A 21,983-nucleotide genomic window follows, 5' to 3' on the forward strand; every position below is an offset into this window, starting at 1 on the left:
ATTCCCGGCACGACAATATGTGAGTCTAATCTTTCTTATAGAGTCAATAATGTGGCGCGGTGCATGAGTTCACCCATTATTACAAACTTCGACTTAGTCAAGAAGATTTTAGAGTATCTTAAAAGTACAAATATTGGCATTATAATCAAGAAAGGTGATTTGAGCACTTCGACGAGTTTTTCTCTGTCGGATTGAGTTGGATGCCCTAACACAATGAGGTATACCGTTGGGTTGAGTGTGTTCTTGGGAAGCACTCTAATCTGTAGGACTTCTTAAAAACAAGATACTGTCTATTGGTCTTCAGTTGAAGCAGAATATAAAGTCTTTACCAATCGTGTTGTTTAGCCGCTTTGGGTGTCATATATGCCCGTAGAGTCGGGTGCAAATAACGAAGAAGTTGACAAATCAACTCCAACAGTTGATTTGAAAATTCCTTCCAAATCTTCCTAAGATTTTTCTAGCTAGATCCTTTTCCTTTTACTTAATATAGTACATCATTATTTTAACACTTCTTGATTAATACGTGCCTTAACTAATTTGATTAAGCTATGAACAATCTAAAGAGTTTTATCCCAGTTTAACCCCCATATTTGTCCATCATTCTCAAATGACCCTCAATAATTTGTTTTCGTTAGTCAATTTTAATAGTTGATAGTTTTTTAAACGTGTTTCAAAATTATTTTTGTATTCCAATTTGAGATTAAGTTGTGTTTGTTAACAAGAAAATATATCTATAAAAGTTATAGTTATTTCATGAGTCTCATGGATGTAATTAATTCCTCAAGGAACTAAAAAAGTGTACTCTTTTTAAGACAAAGAAGTGTACTTCTTGGAATTGCTTAAAATTCACACTTGATATCCAGGGTTTGACCTAATGAGTCCACTCTTGCTTAGAACTCACATACATACAGAAAGATGAAGACTATCAAATACAACTTAGTAGAAGTGAAATATCCGTCATGACCCCACCCTTGCCGCCTCTCATTAGTATTTGCTTCGGAATATCATAAGATAACATTCTCCCGCTCATGGAGATGTCACATGCAGACATGCGGTGCACGAGATTCCAATGAATTTTTAGTATTGTAGGTGTTCTGATTTCGAGTCGAGCGGTACCAAACTACCAAGTCAATTGTTGTTTCAGAATCTCATCGAATAACATTTTCCCAAGTCATAAAGATGTAACACGGGGTGCACACGATTTCAATGAGATTTTATAGTACTATTCCTGTAAATGGTACTTCTGACTCACCGCACCACTATTCCACTCTTTCCAGGAATAAAATATATTAAAAGAACTAGTAAGTGTGTGGATTCTCATCGAAGTCCATCAAACTACTAAGTCAACTGTTGTCATCCAATTAATAAAATAATTAACTAGACTAGCGGTTGACGCTTGGCCTTCACATTTCTTAATCTCTAAGCATAGATAACATATGAGTAAATAAAAAAGCGTGTTGAGACACAAATATCATTTTCTGTATTTTCTTAAATATATGTAGATAGAATTCTTTTTTTCTTTACCCCTCGTCATGGTAATTGAGCTTACCCCATTGAAGGTCTGACTTCTCCCTAAGTCTGAAATCTTTTTCTAATGAAAGCGCCACAACAAAATAGATAATATAATACAAAGATATTTAAAGTAAGCGGATCTCACTCTCTCCTCCACTTCCTTGCCTATTCTAGGTGACTAATATGATAGAAGGTATGAAAGGACAAGATTGTTTTTGAAAAGTTGTAAAAAGACTATATTATCTTTTGTCCTATTCAAAGACGGTATGAGCAAGAGTGAGATACACGGTATTTACATCAAATCATGGTTGACTTGACAATAATAAGTATACTAAATACTAACACGGAAGCGTTCTGAAAATATGCGAAACTATAAATTGAGATCGAAATATTTTGATTTTGTGCAAAAGAAAAGTTCCACCCCAAATTATATATCTTGATTTTCCCCAACAAAAGTATCAATTGAAATTATACATTCTGAGTTTTTTGCAAGCAAAAAATCGACCTTGATTCTATTCGTTTTGCACGATGCCAGAGATTGTGGAGTTGGGTTCCGAAGGGAACCCAGGTGAAAGTTCATCAAAGAAGATCTTGTTGGGGAAATACGAAATCGGAAGATTTCTGGGTTCGGGCGCATCAGGCAAGGTCTACCAAGCAACAAACATCAAAACAGGACAAAAGGTTGCAATTAAAGAAATCAATAAACAAAAAACATTATTTCGAAAAAAAGATATGATGCCTGATATCATGAGAGAAATATCAATCATGTCTCAATTGAATCATCCTTGTATCATCAAGCTCTTCGAAGTTCTGGCTACTATAACAACAATTTACTTAGTTATGGAGTTCGCTAAAGGCGGTACCTTATACGATATGATTAGAAGGTTACAAAAGTTTAGCGAAGATCTCAGCCGTTGGTACTTCCAACAATTGATCTCAACCGTCCGTTACATTCATTCTCAAGGGGTTTTTCATAGAGATCTCAAACCAGAAAATCTACTTCTTGATGGAAAAGGACATCTTAAAGTAACGGATTTTGGTCTTAGTGCCGATAAGTCTCAAGTACAAAAGGACGGTATGTTACACAGTTTTTGTGGTTCACCTGCTTATATCGCACCCGAAATAATATCTAGGAGAGCTTATAACGGTACGAAATCTGATATTTGGTCATGTGGCGTTATTCTCTTTGCTTGTAACACCGGTTTTCTCCCTTTCAATCATGACGATAGAAGTGAGTTGTTTCGAAAAATCCTAAGAGGAAAATATCAATGCCCCGAAGGGATGTCATCGGAACTCAGTCGATTTATTTCTCGTCTCCTCGACCTAAATCCTATCACAAGGATTAGTATCGACGAGATTATTCGTGATCCTTGGTTTAAAAAGGGATATAAAGCGATTGAATCCGGTGAATCTAGTGGCTTTAAGGAGAAAGAAGACCAAAACCCACTCAACGCGTTCAGTATAATCGCTTTATCTCCTGGTTTAGATTTAACTGGACTTTTCAGAGAATTTTTTTCCGAAAACGAACAATTCATATCGGCCGAGTCACCTAAAAGAATCATGGAGATGATAATGGAAGTTGGGACAAAACATAATCTAGAAGTTCAGTGCAAGGAATCAAAATTAATCATACAAGGGCAAAATGGTAAATTAATGGTTGGAGTTGCGATTCACCAATTGACGGAGTCACTTGTGATGGTGGAGGTACATTCATACGACCCGATTTGGAAAAATAAGTTTAAACCGGAACTGACTCACCTAGTTTATCAACCGAAATCCACGATATAACCTCGATCAAGCTGGACTTCTCACATATATTATAAGGTTGGACTTCTTCGCAGAGTTATGTGACATAAATACGTTTGACGAACGTGTGTGGGCGTGCCTGCACGTTATACACTTATTATAATTAGGTAAATGGTGGGGGATATATAAATTGTGTTAATATTCCCAACGATGTATATACATTGTTTGAGACGGTGAGAGATTGAATGTTCTAACTTTACACCCATAGATTTTTCCTTTTTTATTGAGAACTTTACTCTTGTAGATAATTTGATTTTGATTGTAATTAGGGATTTTATATTTGTAAATATCTATTTATTTATTTTTGAAATACTTGTAAACATTATTGTATATGTAAAGTTTTTCTATCAACAATGCTACTTAACCCAACAATTCATGGCTCAAAAGAGTTTTAGAGGAAGATTTCCATATGACGTCCCAAATAACATTTTCCTTTTCTTATTTAAAGTCTATAAATACAGTGTAAATTGAATCAATGAAGTTACCTTTGAACTCGATTCGTTCTTGTGCAACTATATTATTTAACAAAATAAATAATAGAATTTTTTTTTAAATATTATAGGGAGACCTTGTGATAATTTTAAGATTATTCACATTCGTAAAAATGCAACTGCGCTAACATAAGATGTCAATTTGTTACCAATATAAAAGGATAAAATGAGATTTGGACAACCTAAGGATACAAATAGCCAACAACTGCTTACCTAGTTGGTTGTGCAACTTCTTACAAACTTAGAGGTCATAAGTTAGGTTCACGGTGGAAGTGAAATTTATCATTTATTGATTAATATTAAAGGGTAAATATAAAGTAAATGTCAGAATGGACTTTCATGCCCCTATGATAGTCCTGACTCCTAGTGGTATTTATATGTCTTTAAGATTCAAAATGTCCCTAACAAGGACCATTATCTGGCTTACATAATTCATATATTGAATCATTACCTATCCATCCATATTGAATATAATGATTTTTAGAGTCCATACAAGTAAAAGAATAAAATTGATCTTATTAATACAAAGGGTAAAAATACCATTTTAATGATCCGGTAAACATATCATCTAAAAAAATAAAAATAAACATGTCATTTGGTAAGAAGTAGTTTTGACAACATAAAAAGTAAAATTTCATTTTAGTATTATCAAAGGGCGAACATGTAATTTCGCAACACAAGGGTAAAAATATGTAATTTCATGTTTTGCTAATATTGATGGGTAGAAATATTTTTTTGAACACTTATGTAGCTAAATATTGGGTTTGAAGTGGTTTTTGATTTTACACGAAATCTAATTCTATGACAAAAGTTGAGTATTTCATGAAAATAAATGTATAAAGTTGAGGATATAGTCGGATGTCCACCACCCTTTGGTGTAACGGTTGGACACCCCTCTTAAGCCCATGAGGTCGTAGGATCGAATCTAGGTGGAAGCAGTTGCCACCAAAGATTTATCCTATGTAATTAAGGCTATTAATAATGTAATAATTTGTTGGCCTTAGGCCTCTTTGTTGTCGGGCTTTAAGCATCTTTCATTCTTTGTTTAAAGTAGGCAGTTATCGTGCTTATTACATCTCCATGATGCGAATTCTCAAAAAAAAATATATATATAGTCGGACAAACAGTGACCACTCAAAAGATTTTAGATTAAGAAAATGAGATTTAGATAGGAAGGTGAAATTAGACAATGTTTTTACAAGTACTAAACCTTTTAAAAGAATTTGAAGATAAATAGAAGTGAATAGTTTTAGGAAAAGAAAGTTGGGTAAATGATGAAAGAAAAACAAAAGCTAGACAGGAAGAAAACCTGTGGGGAAGAATTAAACCAATTTTGTAGATACACAAATTATATGTTTTATGATTCTAATAGTTTAAAACATACACAAATAGGGAAATTTTACCGGGGAGCGTCTATAGGCGCCTCTCAAAACTAATAAAGGTTCTGTGAGATAGAGGACCTGAAGGAGAAGGCTTGAAGGAGAACGATCGAATGGTGAAGGAATGTTTTAGCTTAACAGAATTAACTGTCTTGAACTGAGTTGGTGTAAGCTACATTGAAGATGTTTAAAGGCACTCCACTCACACACACAACTCACACGTTTTAGATAATTAGATTAGTCTGTTAAGAGTTTGTTTAGTGTAACTAACAAGTTAGTTAAGATTACTTTCTCTCTCTATAATTGTTCTTTATCTCTCTCTCTGATTTCGAACTCAATGTATAAATAGGGATAATGAACTTCTTAATAAATCAGTTTTACTTTCATGGTATCAGAGCCCTAAGTGTTTTCGATCGAAATTGAAAAAACCCTAAATTGGGACGAGAGTGAAAGTAATCATAAGAGTTGGATTGTCTGTCATCAAAGAATCAGCAAACCAATCTCTTCTCAAATTGTTCGCATTGTCACCTTGGTCGAAGGACATCTCCTTCAACTCCTTCAGACTCCCACTTGGACTTAGAACAAGTGCAATGCCTCGATTCCCGTGTCAATTTAGTATCCCATCTGATACGTCACGTCATTCAGACTTTCTTGATATCCGAGTACAACTGTAAAAGACAAACGATTAACTTTAATCCGTTTGAGCGCGGCCACGCATTTTCAGTTGCTACTCATCAAGTGGCCTTGAGACACTTTGTACCTAATGTGATTAGGGTGACACAATCCATTCTTGCGCTCCTACTTAACTTCATGTCTATCCTGTCCTTCCCAGTATCCGTCTTTATAACCTCCTTTTACGGCGCGGCGTTTAACGGAACCAAAGTCGGGCATTCCTTACATAAGATGAGTGGAGCACTCATGTTTTGAGGAATCTCTCCAATTGTCTTTATGAGAAGTATTGACGTTCATCACGAGTGATGTACTTCTCATTTGAGGGTTATCCAGTGTATAAACCTTTTACACACCCACGTAGTCGAATAGAATATACTATTCATATAGCCCATGAAACTGCGCTATCCCATCGACTCCCGTGCTAGTCTTCGTGAGTCATTGTTGTCCATGCAATGACCTGGACCAGGGATTTTTGATAATAAATATTCCAAGTTCACTTAATAGGATTTCATTCATCAGATCACGTATCTGACAAACCTATTCGGAACGTTTTATTATCGATGGACTGTCGTTTAAACACTAAACCAAGTTTAGACGACTGGTGAAATAATTCTTATTATTTCTGATAACGAGAGTTGTAAATCTGAGCCTCTTCCGTAAAACTCCTTTTACCCACTCAGTTTTACTTGTCGAGGTTTAAAATTATACCTTATGCCTTAGACTGTGTATGAATCTCATACTATGTCTAAGGTGACAGTTTAGTTTGACTACCGTGGTAGTCGGTTTTAAACTTTGCTTATTATCAATTAATTTGAAGATTACTATCTTCAACCTTGATAATATCTAGTAATCTTTACTAGAGTTAAGGCCTTTAATTCTTTGTGTAGTATTTGCAACAGTTCCCGGCTTAAAACACTTTTAGCCTACTTTCCTTCCATGTCTGGAAGTTTGCTACGATGACATGTTCAACTTTGTACTACTTCATCCTTTAGCCTTCTAGGATGTACTAAGTAGTGTTTCGGTTTTCCAATCCGAATTCGGATGTTTAAATGCTAATCATGTCCAACATGATTGACTTTATGTTTTCGAACATAAATGTCTCTCTCATGCGTGCTAGCTCATCGGTGTCTTTTCAGACTCCGAGTTTTGCAACGCCCTCTGTCATGAGTTTTTGGGTCGAAACCTTTTAGACTTTCCGAGTCTTAGATTTTCTGTTTCGGATCTCAAGCATCTCAGCGTACTGAGTCTCTCTAATCCTATCATCCTTTTGATCTATGCTTATAGATCTTCAGATGCCCAAAATGGCATTTTATCCTTTTGTGTGTGGTCCTTTATTGAGTCAGTTCGTTACTGTTATACAACACCTTATGTCGTACTCAATCTTTTGTATGTACTCAGCATACGGACCCGGAAGGTTTGTTTCTCCCACTTACCTTCTTGAAACTCGTGATTCAAGATTTTCTTCATTCCTCAGGAATCAAACTTCTTTGATTGCCTTTTGAATCGAAGATTCTAACTCTTGCGTGCTTTTAATCCGTTGACAGATTTTTGAAGCATGCATGTGGACATAACTTGATTGGAAGAATCTTTATTCTTCTTGTCTCGTTTCGGGAAACATGAATGTTTCCATCCTTCTCAGTTTTCTACTTTGGAAAACCAATTTAGGTCTTCTGTTGACTTAAATTATCAAGCTTCATGTCTTGACGAGATATGGATTCCACGATGATTTTGGCTTCTAGCCAAAATCTAGAGTCAGTTTCCGTTTCTGCGCAGGTCTTTTATCTCTTCAGAAATAACCTTTATTTTCTGAGTCTTTAAGATTTTATTTTGACCTTTCAGGGCTTTTGAACAACAATTTGGAATTTTCTCAACTACTTTGAGATATTCCTTTAGAGACACTTTCACTCGCTTTGAGAGTTCTCCTGCGAATGACATTCGCTTTTGTGCGGTGGGTTTACAAGATCATATCTTTAACCTTTCCTTTTTCCGAGGAGCCGCAGTTTGTTGCTCTTGGTCGAATTTAATCGTCTTGTACAAGTTTTCATGATTGTTCTTCATGACTCTTCATGATTTTTCTCATGATCGAATTAAATCGACTTGTACTTTTCTCCCACTTATTCTTGTAATAATTAGTGCTAATTATTAGAAGAATACTATCATGAGCAACAAACACTTTGTTCTCTTGATTGGTTATGGAAGAAGCCCAAATTTCTTTCAAAAGAAATTGCGTCAGATATTAGCTAGTTTTGTAACGCTTTTACAAGCTTAGCTGTTAGACGGACTTTGGTAAGTGTGAAAACAATCGTTTATAGAATATGTCCCAAAATATTTGGAAGACTGGCTTAAACCCATCTTTGATCGAATTATGCATAGCAATGTTCGATTACTCCCACTGAATCCACCATCCCTCAGATGTGTTCCATGGAGCGAGTTGGGAAACGTTTTCTCAACTCCTTTGATGGTTATTTAGTATTTGACTCAAGTTTTTATCACTCCAATCTAATCGGATGACTTAAACTCTCTTGTCAAAATGATTCTTTTACTTCGGTTTGTACTTTGTTTGAACCTTTCAAACATTCCGACTTATACTTTATGATTTGTACGTTTCCATACTTCATGAAGTTGTCAGAGTACGTATTTGAAGTTTCTCTCATTAGCTTCTGCAAGTAAACTTATAGGTCTGCATAACACTGTATGAGTCCTAATAGATTACCAGTCTCTATGCCTTTTGAAAAGGGTGACTTTGTCAATTCAGTCCTTAAGACCTAATTGACAATGCTGAAGTTTAATGAGTTTGAATCTCTTGATTTTAGCCATTATCAATGTTAACCTTCAGTTAATTTTACCACTGGTTTAAAACATCATATGTTTCTAGAAGAACAAAATAATCACTATTAAGTTCTAAGCTAGATCAGTGTCTAAAAGAAGACTTTGACCCCTTTCAGCATCCCTAGCATTACTGCTTCTGCTCCCTCTTGGATCTTTACTTCTTTTAGTCAAGTATGTAATTCCCTTAAGCTCCCACTGAGCCGCTCATCTGGTCTTAAATACCTGATGAAGGAATTTTACGATACTTGTTTTTAACTTTGTTAGCAAGGATACGGAACCGGAATTCCATTCCTTTTGTCCTCCAGGTGCTAAAGGTAGTTTCCTTTTAAATGGTCTAGCCATTGTTTTAGAAACATTCACAGTAATGAGGAATACTCTTGATCATGTACTCGGCAACTGCTTTTCTTTGATCAAATGTTTGTCTCACTTGACTGATCCTTTTGCCCTTTTGAATCTCAAGAGCCCTTTCTTAGATTCTTTGTACCAAATCTCAAGAACCTTTCTTAGATTGGATGTTCCCATATGTTCTGCTCAGTTTGTTCGTAACAACCTGAGTGACTCATTTAAGGTCTTATCTATCTTTGTTCAATCGATATTGAAATTAGGTGATAGATGTATTCTGTTGTCTTCCCTTAGGATGACTTTCAGATTGCCTTGGAGGTCTCGTACCTCCCCATTTATGACTTCTGTTAGAATTTCTTCCTCAGTTTGTCTTAATGGGCGTGCTAGCATCCATTGCTCTTTCAAAGAGAATGTTATACGATTGCTTGCAAAAAGGCTTTTGACCTTCTCTTGTATGAGTCAACATTGGGATTGGGTATTCTAGTGACCTTCCTTTTGAATCTGAGAACTATTCTCAGATTCATTCTTCCATTCTAGGAAGTGGATCAACACCTCCCTTAGGTGTGATTTAAAGTTGAAATCGTTTCCTAGTGTCATCTTTAAAACTACATAAAGAAATTGCAAAGTTTTAAAACTCGTTATCGTTTTTGGAAAACTTAGTTTTCCCACATTATTCAATAAAAAATCGTCCCCGATTGAATAAGTGATTCCAAGACCCCAGTTCTTCGGAGTAAAGCGGACGAAGGCCCTACCCTTTGACTCCGTCGTTCCGGGTGAGTGAACTACTTCACTGATCATACCTTATGACTCTCGGGTGATAGATTTCATTAATGAATGACTAATCTATCCTTTTGCCTCGAGTATCCAAGACTCTCTTGCTGATCTCGTTGAGTAGAACCATTTAGACGTGTAGGCCTCTTCTATAGACCTACCCGCATTGTCCCAAGGTAGAGGAGGTACTCTGCGAAGGCCGACCCACCTTCCTCGAACAAGGGCGCAACGAGTGTCTTAATCTGGATAGGCGATTACTCAAGATTACTTTTGGTGACTTTTACGCTAGTCTGGCGTTTGTTATAGTGAACTATTTAGCCTAACTAACATCCACGACATAAAGCGTAAATAAGTAAGTAAATGCGCGCGAGAAAGTAAATCAAGCAAACATGGATCCTAGTATGGCCCCTAACCTAGAAGATCTAATCTCCCTTGGTTTTCTTCTTGTTTCGCCTTTTGGTTCGTCTTGGATGGCCATCTTTGAACCTCCATTGATTTCTCCCACTCGCCTTTGGATTTCATCCTCGAGTTTCTTCAATGGACTCATAGACCCTAAACTCTAATTACAAGACTCTAACGATTCGCAGATCGTATAAACTGGAAATTAAAATTAATTACAAAGCATGCACCCATCCGTGCTTAAAACAAGAATAAGGAAATAAATCTATGGCCATACTAGTTTCCCGCATTCACATCACATGCAATCATATAATATATCAAGGCTAAGAATTATATATGCATGATTATCTTGGGAGATACTTTTGTTGACATCACATGTCACATTGCGGACCTTAAGTCTAAATTCGAAGAATTCAACTAATGGTGCTTTCCGGTTTTATGTTTTATGATTAAAATCATCTTTTAGAAAAACTCCGTTTTGGGCTCGAGAAAGCCCGGGTCAATTTCGGAAAAAATATTGGTTCGATTCTTAATGATTTCATAAATCAATTTAAAGAGAAATCCGTTTTGGGCTCTTGGATGGCCCGGATTGATTTTGGAATTATTTGGTTGGAATCGGAAAATAATTTTTGGCAAAAACTCCCACTCGAATGATGGTCCCTTTTCGTGGTCCGAAAAGCCTCGAAAAAGCCCGGGACAAGTCCTAGACAAGTCCCGGCCCAAGCCCAAAAAGGGCTCGGACAAGGTCCGGACATAGCACGGCCCATAGGGCCGGCATGTCCTGGCCGAGGCCTATCAAGGCCTGGTCTCGTCCTGGCCGGAGCCAGGACGCTAGTCCATGTACCAGACGCGTTCTAGACGTGTCTGGTACTGGACCGGACCAGCACTAGGTGTCTCGGACTAGTCCGAGACACCCAGAACCTCCCAGACGCGTCTGGTCGAGTGCTCTGGACGCGTCCTAGACGCGTCCAGGAAGCTCCTTCGCAGCTGCTGGTCGCGTCTTAGACACGACCTGGACGCGTCTTCAAGACGCGTCCAGAAGCTTCTGTCGCAGCTGCTGGTCGCGTCTTCAAGACGCGTCTCAGCAGCTGCTCTGGACGCGTCCAGAGGACGCATCCAGGAGCTTATGGTCCGGCCAGGAAGCTTCCTGGCCGGACACTAGGGTTTTTCAAAACCCTAGTTTCCAAAATTTTTTTTTTTTTTTTCTTATGCAACTTTAAGTTGCTATTTTCCAATTTTAAAACTTTTCTTAAATTTTTTGAAATTCCTTTTAGAATACTTCTAAAATTTTCAAAACTTTTAGAAACTTTTTAAATTTTTCCAAATTTGTTTTGAGAGTTTCCCAAACTCAAAACTACTCTTTTTAGAACACTTCTAAAATTCCAAATCTTTGTTTTTCAAAAGTTTCCAAAATTTAAAAAACAACTCTTAATCACACCAATTTTGGATCAAAATCTAGGTTTTTGAAATTTTTCAAAGAACAATTTTGAAATCAATTTGAAAAATCTTTGAATCCAATTCATAATTAATCAAATTTTATGTTTAAAACCTTTTTAAATATAACTATCAACATAATCAAGCATGGATTAGTTTGAAATTCAATGAAATTGAGTCTTTTAAAACACTTTTAATCATCAATTTGATTCTCAATTTGAAAATTTATTGAATCCCATCAAATTATGAGTTTAAAATACTTTTAAAAACATCTTTTAAAATACTTTTATAAACTCAATTTTCAAACTATTAAGCATATTAATTAGTTCGATTCTTAGCAAAAACTAGTTAATGGCAAGAGGCTCTGACGCCACTGTAGGGATTTATACCCTTCTACTAGTGTTTATAGCGGAAATATGACATCTAATGTCTACACTAGTATTCCCAGGATCACATGCAAAACTAGTAATTAATCTAATGGAGATAGTAGATTACCTTAATCGCTTTTCCCTCGAACTAGTTGAATTGATTGAAGAAGACCAAGAGCTTCAAGTGTAGCTCCTCTACTTGGGACACGAGCAATCAATTTGATCTCCCACCTTGTTGTATAGCTAGCACACCAATGTTGGTTGGATAATAAGAAGACCTTCTTCTTGACTAGATTGATAGTAATGGGAATTAGCTCACTTTCTCCTCTCTACTTGATGTGGTAGAGTAAGAAAGCTTAGAGAGAAATTCCACACCTTATTCTCTGCCCTAAGAGTGTTTATATAGAACCCTAATAAGAATCCACCTCCTTTTAGGTTTCCTAAAACACCCTTTAGAATAAGATTTAGGGAAATAGTCGAAAATAGCAACTATTGGTATTTTCTCAATTCCCTAAGGAGGAGGTGCCCAAACACCACGAAAATTGGCAGATATAATGTTTATTATATCAGCAACTAACCCTCCAAAATTCAGCCCAATCCGAGTCCTAGAAGTACCCGAACCGGTCTAGGCCCAAAAACCCTGTTTTTGGCCTTTTTGTACTATCTTTGCCTAATTCCTTTTTAGGCCTATGAGATATGTTTATGGGACACTCCCATGATTATATCTCACTCCCACTAGTCATATCCTAGATCAATTTGTCACTCTTATGTGTAACCCGTTGTAGGATCCGATCGAAGTTAGCCGCGAATTACTTCGTAATTCGACGATCGTAGTTGGTCTCTAGCTACAACTCTAAGATCCCTAAATCAATCGGACTTGATGATCTTCCACATCAATTGTCCTATCCGACAAATTGTTCGCATTGTCACCTTGGTCGAAGGACATCTCCTTCAACTCCTTTAGACCTGCCCCAATCACCACCAAATCTGGTATAAGGTATTATATTCTCTTCATGGATGACTTTAGTAGGTTCTTTTGGATCTATCCTATGCATCTAAGATCAGATTCTTTGAAGTGTTTCCAACATTTTCAAAGACACTATGAAAAGCTTCTCTCAGCCACAATAAAATGCTTTCAAAGTGATGGAGCTCCTGAATTAGCAAAAGGGGAATTTCAATCACACTTAAACAAATGTGGTATTCTATTCAGATGCTCTTGTCCTTATACCCCAGAGCAAAATGGGAAAGCTGAGAGGAAGAATAGACAAATAACAACCATGGGCAATACCTTGCTGTTTCAAGCTTCTATGCCAAAGAGCTTCTGGTTCCATGCCTTTGACACAGCTTCTTATATTATCAATCGAATTCCTAGTAAGGTATTATCCTATCAAACTCCTTATGAGGTCTTGTTTCATAAGAGTCCAAACTACTCTATGATCAAAGTGTTTGGGTCAGCATGCTATCCTTACCTAGGTGATATTAGACATGATAAACTAAGTCCTAGGTCTGCTAAGTTTGTCTTTATAGGTTATAGTCCATCTCATAAAGGTTATAAGTGTCTTGACATCTCTTCTCAAAAGGAGTATGTCTCAAGACATGTAATCTTTGATGAATCATGTTTCCCATTTGCTGAGATCACAACCACTGCCTCAGCGGCACCATTTGAACCCTCAACCACCTACCAAATACTGCCCTTATCATCTCTTTCTCAAAGTCCATTGTTATCAGTACCTTCTTACCATACAAAATACTCCCAAACTGATCAGGAGGTCACTTATGCTATCCCTCCTTCTCTGCCATCCACTTCCACTTCCACACCCTCCTTTCCTATAGATGACCAGCCCTCCACATCTGTTCCACCTCCATCCTCACCTTCTGATGTGGTAGCTTCTCCTATTACAAACAGACACCCTATGCAAACCAGACTCAAAAGTGGAATCACTAAACCAAAAGGGATTCCAGACCATGTGTCTCATTTTACTATCCCTCATCCTCTTCCCACTTCATATATAGCTGCTGTGTCTTCTATTATTGAACCAAGAACTTACAAGGAGGTTATAAAAGATGAGAATTGGATGATGGCTATGCAGTCAGAATATGATGCACTTATTCACAATAACACTTGGACCCTCACACCCAAAGAGTCTTCTACGAATATTCTTGGGTGTAAGTGGGTGTTTAAAGTTAAGTATAAGTCTGATGGTACTTTAGAAAGGTACAAAGCAAGGTTGGTGGCCTTGGGTTATAACCAGCAAGAAGGACTTGATTACCAAGAGACCTTTAGTCCAGTGGTGAAGATTCAAACAATCAGGGTTGCTTTAACCATGGCAGTCACTCATGGGTGGCCTATCCAGCAGCTTGATGTATCAAATGCCTTCCTTCATGGGGATTTGAATGAGAAGGTGTATATGAAACAACCTCCTGGGTTTGAGGACTCTCATAAACCTGATTGGGTTTGTCTTCTAAATAAGTCTCTCTATGGGTTGAAACAGGCCCCAAGAGCCTGGTTCACAAGGATAGCCTCTTATCTTCTTCAATGGGGTTTCCTACAGAGTACCTCAGATACTTCCATGTTCATCTTTCACTCAGGTGATCACATTTTAATTTTTCTTCTTTATGTGGATGATATCATCCTAACTAGTTCTAGTACCAATCTTATGAAGCAACTTATTGGTGATTTGAGCAAGGAATTTGCTATGAAACAGTTAGGCCAACTTAGCTATTTTCTAGGCATAGAGGTTCAGCATTTCACTTCCACCTCCACACTTCACCTCACTCAGACAAAGTACATAATTGACCTACTTCATAGAGCTGATCTTCTTGATAGCAAACCTAGCCTTATCCCTGTTTCTCATGGAAAGAGAATCTCCAAATTAGATGGTGAATCTATTGACAACCCACTGTTTTTCAGGAGTATTGTTGGAGGTCTCCAATATGCCACCATGACAAGGTCAGATATCACTTTTGCTGTTAACTACCTAGCCCAATTTATGCATGATCCTAAAACACCACATTTGGTACTTCTCAAAAAGGTCTTAAGGTACCTCAAGGGCACCATTGGTGCTGGCACTTCCATTTCCTCAGGAGACTTGTCAATTTTGTCTGGGTACTCAGACTCAGACTGGGGGAGTTGTCCAGATTCGAGAAGATCAACCAGTGGGTATTGTATTTTTCTTGGGTCTTCTCTCATATCATGGTCATCCAAGAAGCAGAGTGTGGTCTCTCGATCCTCTACAGAAGTTGAGTATAGGGCTTTATCACTTGCTACATCTGAGTTGCTTTGGGTCTCTTATCTCTTAAAGGAATTACATGTTCAACTTCATCTTCCTATGTTGCTTCACTGTGATAATATGGGAGCACAGTACCTGGCTTCTAACCCAGTTCTACATTCTCGAACTAAACATGTGGACATTGATTTTCACTTTCTCAGAGACTTGGTGATGAAAAATACTTTGAAGATTCAATTTGTCTCCTCAGAAGAAAATCTGGCTGACATCTTCACCAAGGGTCTTTTACATTCCAGCTTGGTATTCATTAGGGGCAAACTCATGGTTGTTCCTTCCTCTCCCCATGAGTTTGAGGGGGGCTGTGAGATAGAGGACCTGAAGGAGAAGGCTTGAAGGAGAACGATCGAATGGTGAAGGAATGTTTTAGCTTAACAGAATTAACTGTCTTGAACTGAGTTGGTGTAAGCTACATTGAAGATGTTTAAAGGCACTCCACTCACACACACAACTCACACGTTTTGGATAATTAGATTAGTCTGTTAAGAGTTTGTTTAGTGTAACTAACAAGTTAGTTAAGATTACTTTCTCTCTCTATAATTGTTCTTTATCTCTCTCTCTCTCTGATTTCGAACTCAATGTATAAATAGGGATAATGAACTTCTTAATAAATCAGTTTTACTTTCAGGTTCTAACCGTCTCTAGGTGCTTCCCAAAACTAACATTGAGGCCCCCCGGACATCCCCTCTTCCTCTTATCTTCTTCGTTTGTTTTGTTTCTCTCTCTACTTTCATTTTCTTCAAAGATCTTGATGATCCGAGCTTGCTAATAGATGAGACAAAGAATTGTTATGGTTTTCCGTATAAGATTTAATCTCATTATAGGGCTAAAGAGGGTTGTCAAACTCCCTTAAGGTTTATTTTAATGGTCCAAAAGTTTAAGCTTCAGACCTCTTTCTTTCTCAATATTAACATGATTTCGTCACACGCTTCAAGCTACCCATAACCACTTTTGATCATACGTACCCATAATCACTTTTGATTGAAACAAGTTTACGTTTTAGATCCACAGACTGCCCTGTCAGAGACCCTCGGACTAGACAGTCTGATTCCTCTCAAACTGGCCCAATTCGAAGCTTGTTTTGTTATACACATTATTTTTAGGGAGAGTTTTATAGGGGACTTCTGTAACTGTTATAGGCGCCTCCTTCCTTCACAAACTCCCTCTCAATTTTGCCTTAAGTGAGACGCCTCCTTCCTTCAAGTTGTCCTTCACCACACAATCCCCTTCTCACTGAGACCACCACTTCTTCTCTGTCTAAAGAGGACGCCGGAAAACAACTCTCCCCCCCCCCCCAATCTGCCTAGGATCTTCGTGAGAAAAATATAAAAGGAGGTCTTTTTTTTGGATTGTCCCACAACAACTGATTGATCTGTCTATCTCTATCTCTCATTTTCAGACATGGTTGTCTTTAATTCATTGTTTCACAATTGTTTCTAACAAAGTTCACACCCGGTCGTGTTGAAAAAAGGCCGTTCGTACTTCCTAAAAATTTGCGTTAAGAGAGACGCCTTTAACCCTTCACATGATGAGATGAGATAAGGAGAGCTTAAGTCTAAGCCCAAGTCCAAGCCTGGCCTTGTAAGAATTTTCTGGTGGGACGTTTTGGCTGGGTGTTTGGGAAAACCCGGGTCCAGAAAGCCCATTTCTAATTACGAAACTTCAAAGCCTAACACAATACCAAACTAACTGCACTCACATCATCAACAACAAAAACCAGAGAAGGAGAAACTGAGAAGCTAACCCCTTTTTGGTGTAACAAGAAACTATAGTACTTGAAGACTTCTAATGGGTATTATTAATCCACATCAGTTCCTACATTAATGAGAAAATGTGTGAATGTGAAGACTTACATATTGAATGCAATCAATAGTACTCAAGGGGACAACAACAAATTACAAATTTTAACAAGAAACTATAACTTAAGTCATTTTCATAGAAATTATATTGTTATTCTATCTTTATAATATATTCATGCAATATGTTTTTATTATACGTGATATGTTATTTTGATATATAAAAAATTTACATATATTATTACAGAGTAATACTAGGTTGTTGTTAAATGTCAATAAACTCCACTGAACTAAAAAATAACTTATATGGTCCAACTTTTGAGGAAGGTACCAAACCTATCTAGGAAAAGAAAGAAATCAATTGCACGTCACTAAGTTGTCATTCATATGTAAGGGTAACAAGATATTGACAATTATATAAAGATCATTGTTACCCCTTATTTCCTCTGAGCATGCATATGATAAGACATTCTATGGTTAATCTCTTTTCACACTCTAGCTTTTCTAGATAAAAAGGTTGGATACTGTCAGTTCACGACGGTTTCATACAACTTTATAAGTTTCGATATATCGTATTCGTAGCGGTTTCATACAATTTATAAGTTTCGATGTATCTTTCACATTACAAGTGAAATAATCTGTATGATCAAACTATTACCCTAGTTGAATCCCGACTAAGATATATAGTCAGACTGGATTTAAAGATAAAAATAATTTTGTCACATACTTTAGTCGGGATTCAACAGAACAGTGAGCGAACAAAATCCCATTTTTCTTCCCATTACGAATGGACATAAAATTAACTTTAGTAAATTCACATGTTGATTTCCGGCAACAAATAAGATTTTATTTCTTGGAAGAAAACAACATGAGAAAACTTGATCCCTCAAAATTGTTTTCTTCAAGCTTTTCTTTACAATAAAAGAATTGATATGTGTGAAAGCGATGACTCAAAAAATATCATTTATTCACCACATATTCAAAACGTATCATTTTTACAATTTTAACCTCTTTAGAATAACAGTTCGATATTTCTTAAGAGTCCATACAAGAACTAACTATGATTTTTACTGATAGTAAACCCGTAAACGAAAATGTTAAGAGATCAACAACATACACACATTTTAGAAGTTCTTTTACTATTTAGACAATATTTAATTAATGAAGCGATCCCCACCGCAACTACTTTGTCCACAAGAATAATGATTAATTATTGACGGTGGCTAACTCAGCCAACGACATCGTCGGCTATAATCAAGTAAAAGATTCTGTCAAACGAATTACAACTTTGTAGAACTTGTATCTATTTATTTGAATAAAATTTACGAGTACGGAAGTAAAGGATGAAAGCAAGGACGGTTCCGAGAGAAGAAAAGAAACCCCATATTAAGAAAGTGGTCCTGTAACAATCAGCTCCTATACAAACACCATTATCATTTGCTAACAATTTTGATTTGATCTGATAGAGAATTGCTGCTGAATACCCAAAGGCAAAAGACCCAATGGGGATATTGGCAACCAAAATATTATGATTGACACCAAAGTTTTTAGTCCCAAATAGGTCAGTTGTGGCTGGTACAGTTAAGGAAGTGAATGCTCCAGTACAAACTCCTATGACCACAGTACTAATGTATAATGAGATGGTGCTTGTGTTGATTACTAGTAGAAGAAATGAAACTGCTATTGGCCCCATTAGTGTCACCATTGATGATGTTGTTGAACCCATGTATTTTCTACTCCTGCAATTGTACACATTAAATTAGTTAGATTCGACTCATGATTTTAGAATGTTAGGTTTTGTCTGACTCGTAAGAATAGTCAGACGAATCAGATTGAAATAATGAAAAGAGAGAGCGAGAGGAAGAGATAAAGATACTTACTTGGCAAAATGCTGCAAAAGAGATGGTAAGAGACGACCGAAAAACCCGAAAGAAGAGGATAAAGAGACCAATGAAGAAGCCTTTGTAGAAAGACCACAACTCTCTGCTATTTGTCCCAAATTATTCATGAACACTAACCCTAGTGTTGCTCCAAACACGTAGACGAAAAAATACAACCAAAACTCTACTCTCTTCACCATCTCCATCACCCCAATTTCTTCTCTACTACTTGTCAATATCATATCGACTTCGCTCTCACCGTTACTACTACTAATACTGCAAGTACTATCTTCATGTTCTTTAACAACTAGTCCTTCTTCTTTCACTTCAATTACTACCACTTCAACTCTTCCATCTACCTCATTATGGTTCCAACCCATATCATATATCCTCTTGTTTATTTGTTTAATCGACCACTTCGATATCAAAGTTTGAATACTTAAAACTATGGGGATCATTAAAGGTATAACCAAGAGTGCTCCAAGACCCATAGCGTAAGCTATCGGGTTTAATGTGATAATCTTCCATCCCAAACTACCAACTACACTATACACTCCAGTAAGTATTGTTACCAAAAACAACACGGTGAATACTCGGTGACTCTGTTGCTGCCCATTCGTATCTTTTTCTTTATCCGTATTCTTGTTGATATCTCCTAGTACCGGTATAGTTACTAGTGAAACCAACATGGGTGTAATTGAGTTGAGAAGAAGATATGATTTTGCTTTACTAGTACTACTAAAAAGAGAAGAAGCGATAGCATCGGTAATAACCGTATAAACCTTGGCGCTTAATCCAACATAACTAGTCGATAAACCGACGGCAACTTGAGGATTGAAAGAAAAATTTCGTATAATGGTCATGTAACAAACTGTATTAATCCAACAAATACTATTTCCTGCTAAAATATTGAGTAAGAAAATATGCCAATAAGATAAAAAAGATATCTTCTGAATGATGAAAAGTGATTTTGCAGCATATTCTTCACAACTAAAACAAATTTTATCGATCTCTCAAGTTCAATTAAACAATCTCGCTTTCGCCTCTGATGCTGGAAAGATTTTCGGTTGGTTCTCTGGTTTTGCTGCTGTTTATTTACCCTTACCGATTGTTCTTCTCATTGGTTCAATTCTTGGTTTGATTGGTTATGGATTTCAATACCTTTTCATCATTCAGAAGATATCTTTTTTTATCTTATTGGCATATTTTCTTACTCAATATTTTAGCAGGAAATAGTATTTGTTGGATTAATACAGTTTGTTACATGACCATTATACGAAATTTTATCGATCTCTCAAGTTCAATTAACCAATCAAACCAAGAATAGAACCAATGAGAAGAACAATCGGTAAGGGTAAATAAACAGCAGCAAAACCAGAGAACCAACCGAAAATCTTTCCAGCATCAGAGGCGAAAGCGAGATTGTTTAATTGAACATGAGAGATCGATAAAATTTGTTTTAGTAGTGAAGAATATGCTGCCAAATCAGTATTAGTTCCATTGAAAGATTGTAACCATATGATACCCACTAAGCTTAGCCATTGAAAAATTGATGATCTGGACATCATTATTTTGTATACTAAAATACAAACAAAAGAAAAACAAAAGAAAAACAAAAAGAAACTTGGATGTTTGATTGGACTGGGTTGGTGCTTTTTATAGGGCAGGTCCGACGGTTATGATAACCTTAGGGTTTCTTGGTGCTTCATAACATGCAAAACGCATGTAGGTGCAGTAAGTGCTACATGTATGGGTGGAAGAGGAAAAAGAGAAATTTTAAGGCGTACCAGTATGATGGTTAAAGGCGCCTCCTTTAAAGAAAATTTGAGTGGGAGTTTGGGAGGGTAAGGTGCCTTTAACACTATAAGGGGCGTCTTTAAAACTTCCCAAGAACATAATGCATGTAAAACCTAGTTTTGACTGTTGTGCCTGTATCGGTGTGCAAATTGTAAAATGGGAGATTATGGAGGCAATGCACAAAGTTGTTATTGGCAATCCACAAATGGTTAGAGGCGATGTGGTCTTGAGGGCAATGCCTATCCTCCCCTTCGCCATCGAGAGAAGAGAAAAAGAAGAAGTAGAAATACTCCGACCAGCAGCTTATTCCAAAGAAGAAGGAAGATGGGCATTGCCTCTAAGCATAGTTAGTTAATTTGTTTTAAGCAAGTATTCGGTAAAAAAACACATTGCCTTGAACAATTTCAGGCATTGCCTTGAACAGTTGCAGGCATTACCTATAAAACTTCCCTTGTACAATTAATTTTTGAAAACCTTTCATTTCATTTAAATGAGTTTACATAAGTAGTCAGCTATTCGGCATAAAGGTTAAAGTAAGAACTACATCTGTAGTAAAATTAACTAAAGTTGCTAACTAGCAGAATTGCTAATTATGTGGGTCTAAAGAGGATGCTATCACATGTGCGAATGAATTGCTCGCTCTCCTGCAATATTGCATAGACTCTTGGCGCTGTAAGAGCCGTATGTGTAGTTCTGTTAGTGTATCCAACAGACGTCATGGAGAAGCAACTTATTGGTGATTTGGGCAAGGAATTTGCTATGAAACAGTTAGGCCAACTTAGCTATTTTCTAGGCATAGAGGTTCAGCATTTCACTTCCACCTCCACACTTCACCTCACTCAGACAAAGTACATAATTGACCTACTTCATAGAACTGATCTTCTTGATAGCAAACCTAGCCTTATCCCTGTTTCTCATGGAAAGAGAATCTCCAAATTAGATGGTGAATCTATTGACAACCCACTGTTTTTCAGGAGTATTGTTGGAGGTCTCCAATATGCCACCATGACAAGGTCAGATATCACTTTTGCTGTTAACTACCTAGCCCAATTTATGCATGATCCTAGAACACCACATTTGATACTTCTCAAAAAGGTCTTAAGGTACCTCAAGGGCACCATTGGTGCTGGCACTTCCATTTCCTCAGGAGACTTGTCAATTTTGTCTGGGTACTCAGACTCAGACTGGGGGAGTTGTCCAGATTCGAGAAGATCAACCAGTGG

General features: G+C 37.0%; 1 protein-coding gene and 1 pseudogene across 2 annotated transcripts; one reads left to right on the top strand and one right to left on the bottom strand.

Moving 5' to 3' along the window:
* The first annotated feature begins 1,919 nt into the window (after nucleotides 1-1,919).
* Nucleotides 1,920-3,690, top strand: LOC147565363 (CBL-interacting serine/threonine-protein kinase 11 pseudogene; annotated as a pseudogene). Its single transcript, XR_015237168.1, has one exon. The product of XR_015237168.1 is annotated as a CBL-interacting serine/threonine-protein kinase 11 pseudogene (transcript).
* Nucleotides 3,691-18,129: 14,439 nt separating this feature from the next.
* LOC147565364 (protein NUCLEAR FUSION DEFECTIVE 4-like) lies at nucleotides 18,130-20,528 on the bottom strand. Its single transcript, XM_086651617.1, has 3 exons — nucleotides 20,273-20,528; nucleotides 18,964-19,945; nucleotides 18,130-18,822 (listed from the first exon to the last, which is right to left on the bottom strand). Exons 1-3 carry the CDS (start codon nucleotides 20,526-20,528, stop codon nucleotides 18,387-18,389), a joined length of 1,674 nt encoding a protein of 557 aa, XP_086507743.1. The 3' UTR covers nucleotides 18,130-18,386.
* Between the last annotated feature and the right edge of the window lie 1,455 nt (nucleotides 20,529-21,983).

The sequence above is a fragment of the Eschscholzia californica genome, unplaced genomic scaffold, assembly GCF_041429995.1.
Source record: "Eschscholzia californica isolate CP2 unplaced genomic scaffold, dmEscCali1.0.p SCAF_1, whole genome shotgun sequence".
In the NCBI taxonomy this organism is placed as follows: Eukaryota; Viridiplantae; Streptophyta; class Magnoliopsida; order Ranunculales; family Papaveraceae; genus Eschscholzia; species Eschscholzia californica.

What these genes read in the sequence shown, in the direction of transcription:
- LOC147565364 (XM_086651617.1), bottom strand. Translation starts at nt 20,528, where the DNA reads ATGTCCAGATCATCAATTTTTCAATGGCTAAGCTTAGTGGGTATCATA. An exon ending in TTCTATTCTTGGTTTGATTG is followed by an intron (nt 19,946 to 20,272) that starts GTTAATTGAACT and finishes TTAGTTGTGAAG; the next exon opens with AATATGCTGCAAAATCACTT. An exon ending in CTTTTGCAGCATTTTGCCAA is followed by an intron (nt 18,823 to 18,963) that starts GTAAGTATCTTT and finishes GTACAATTGCAG; the next exon opens with GAGTAGAAAATACATGGGTT.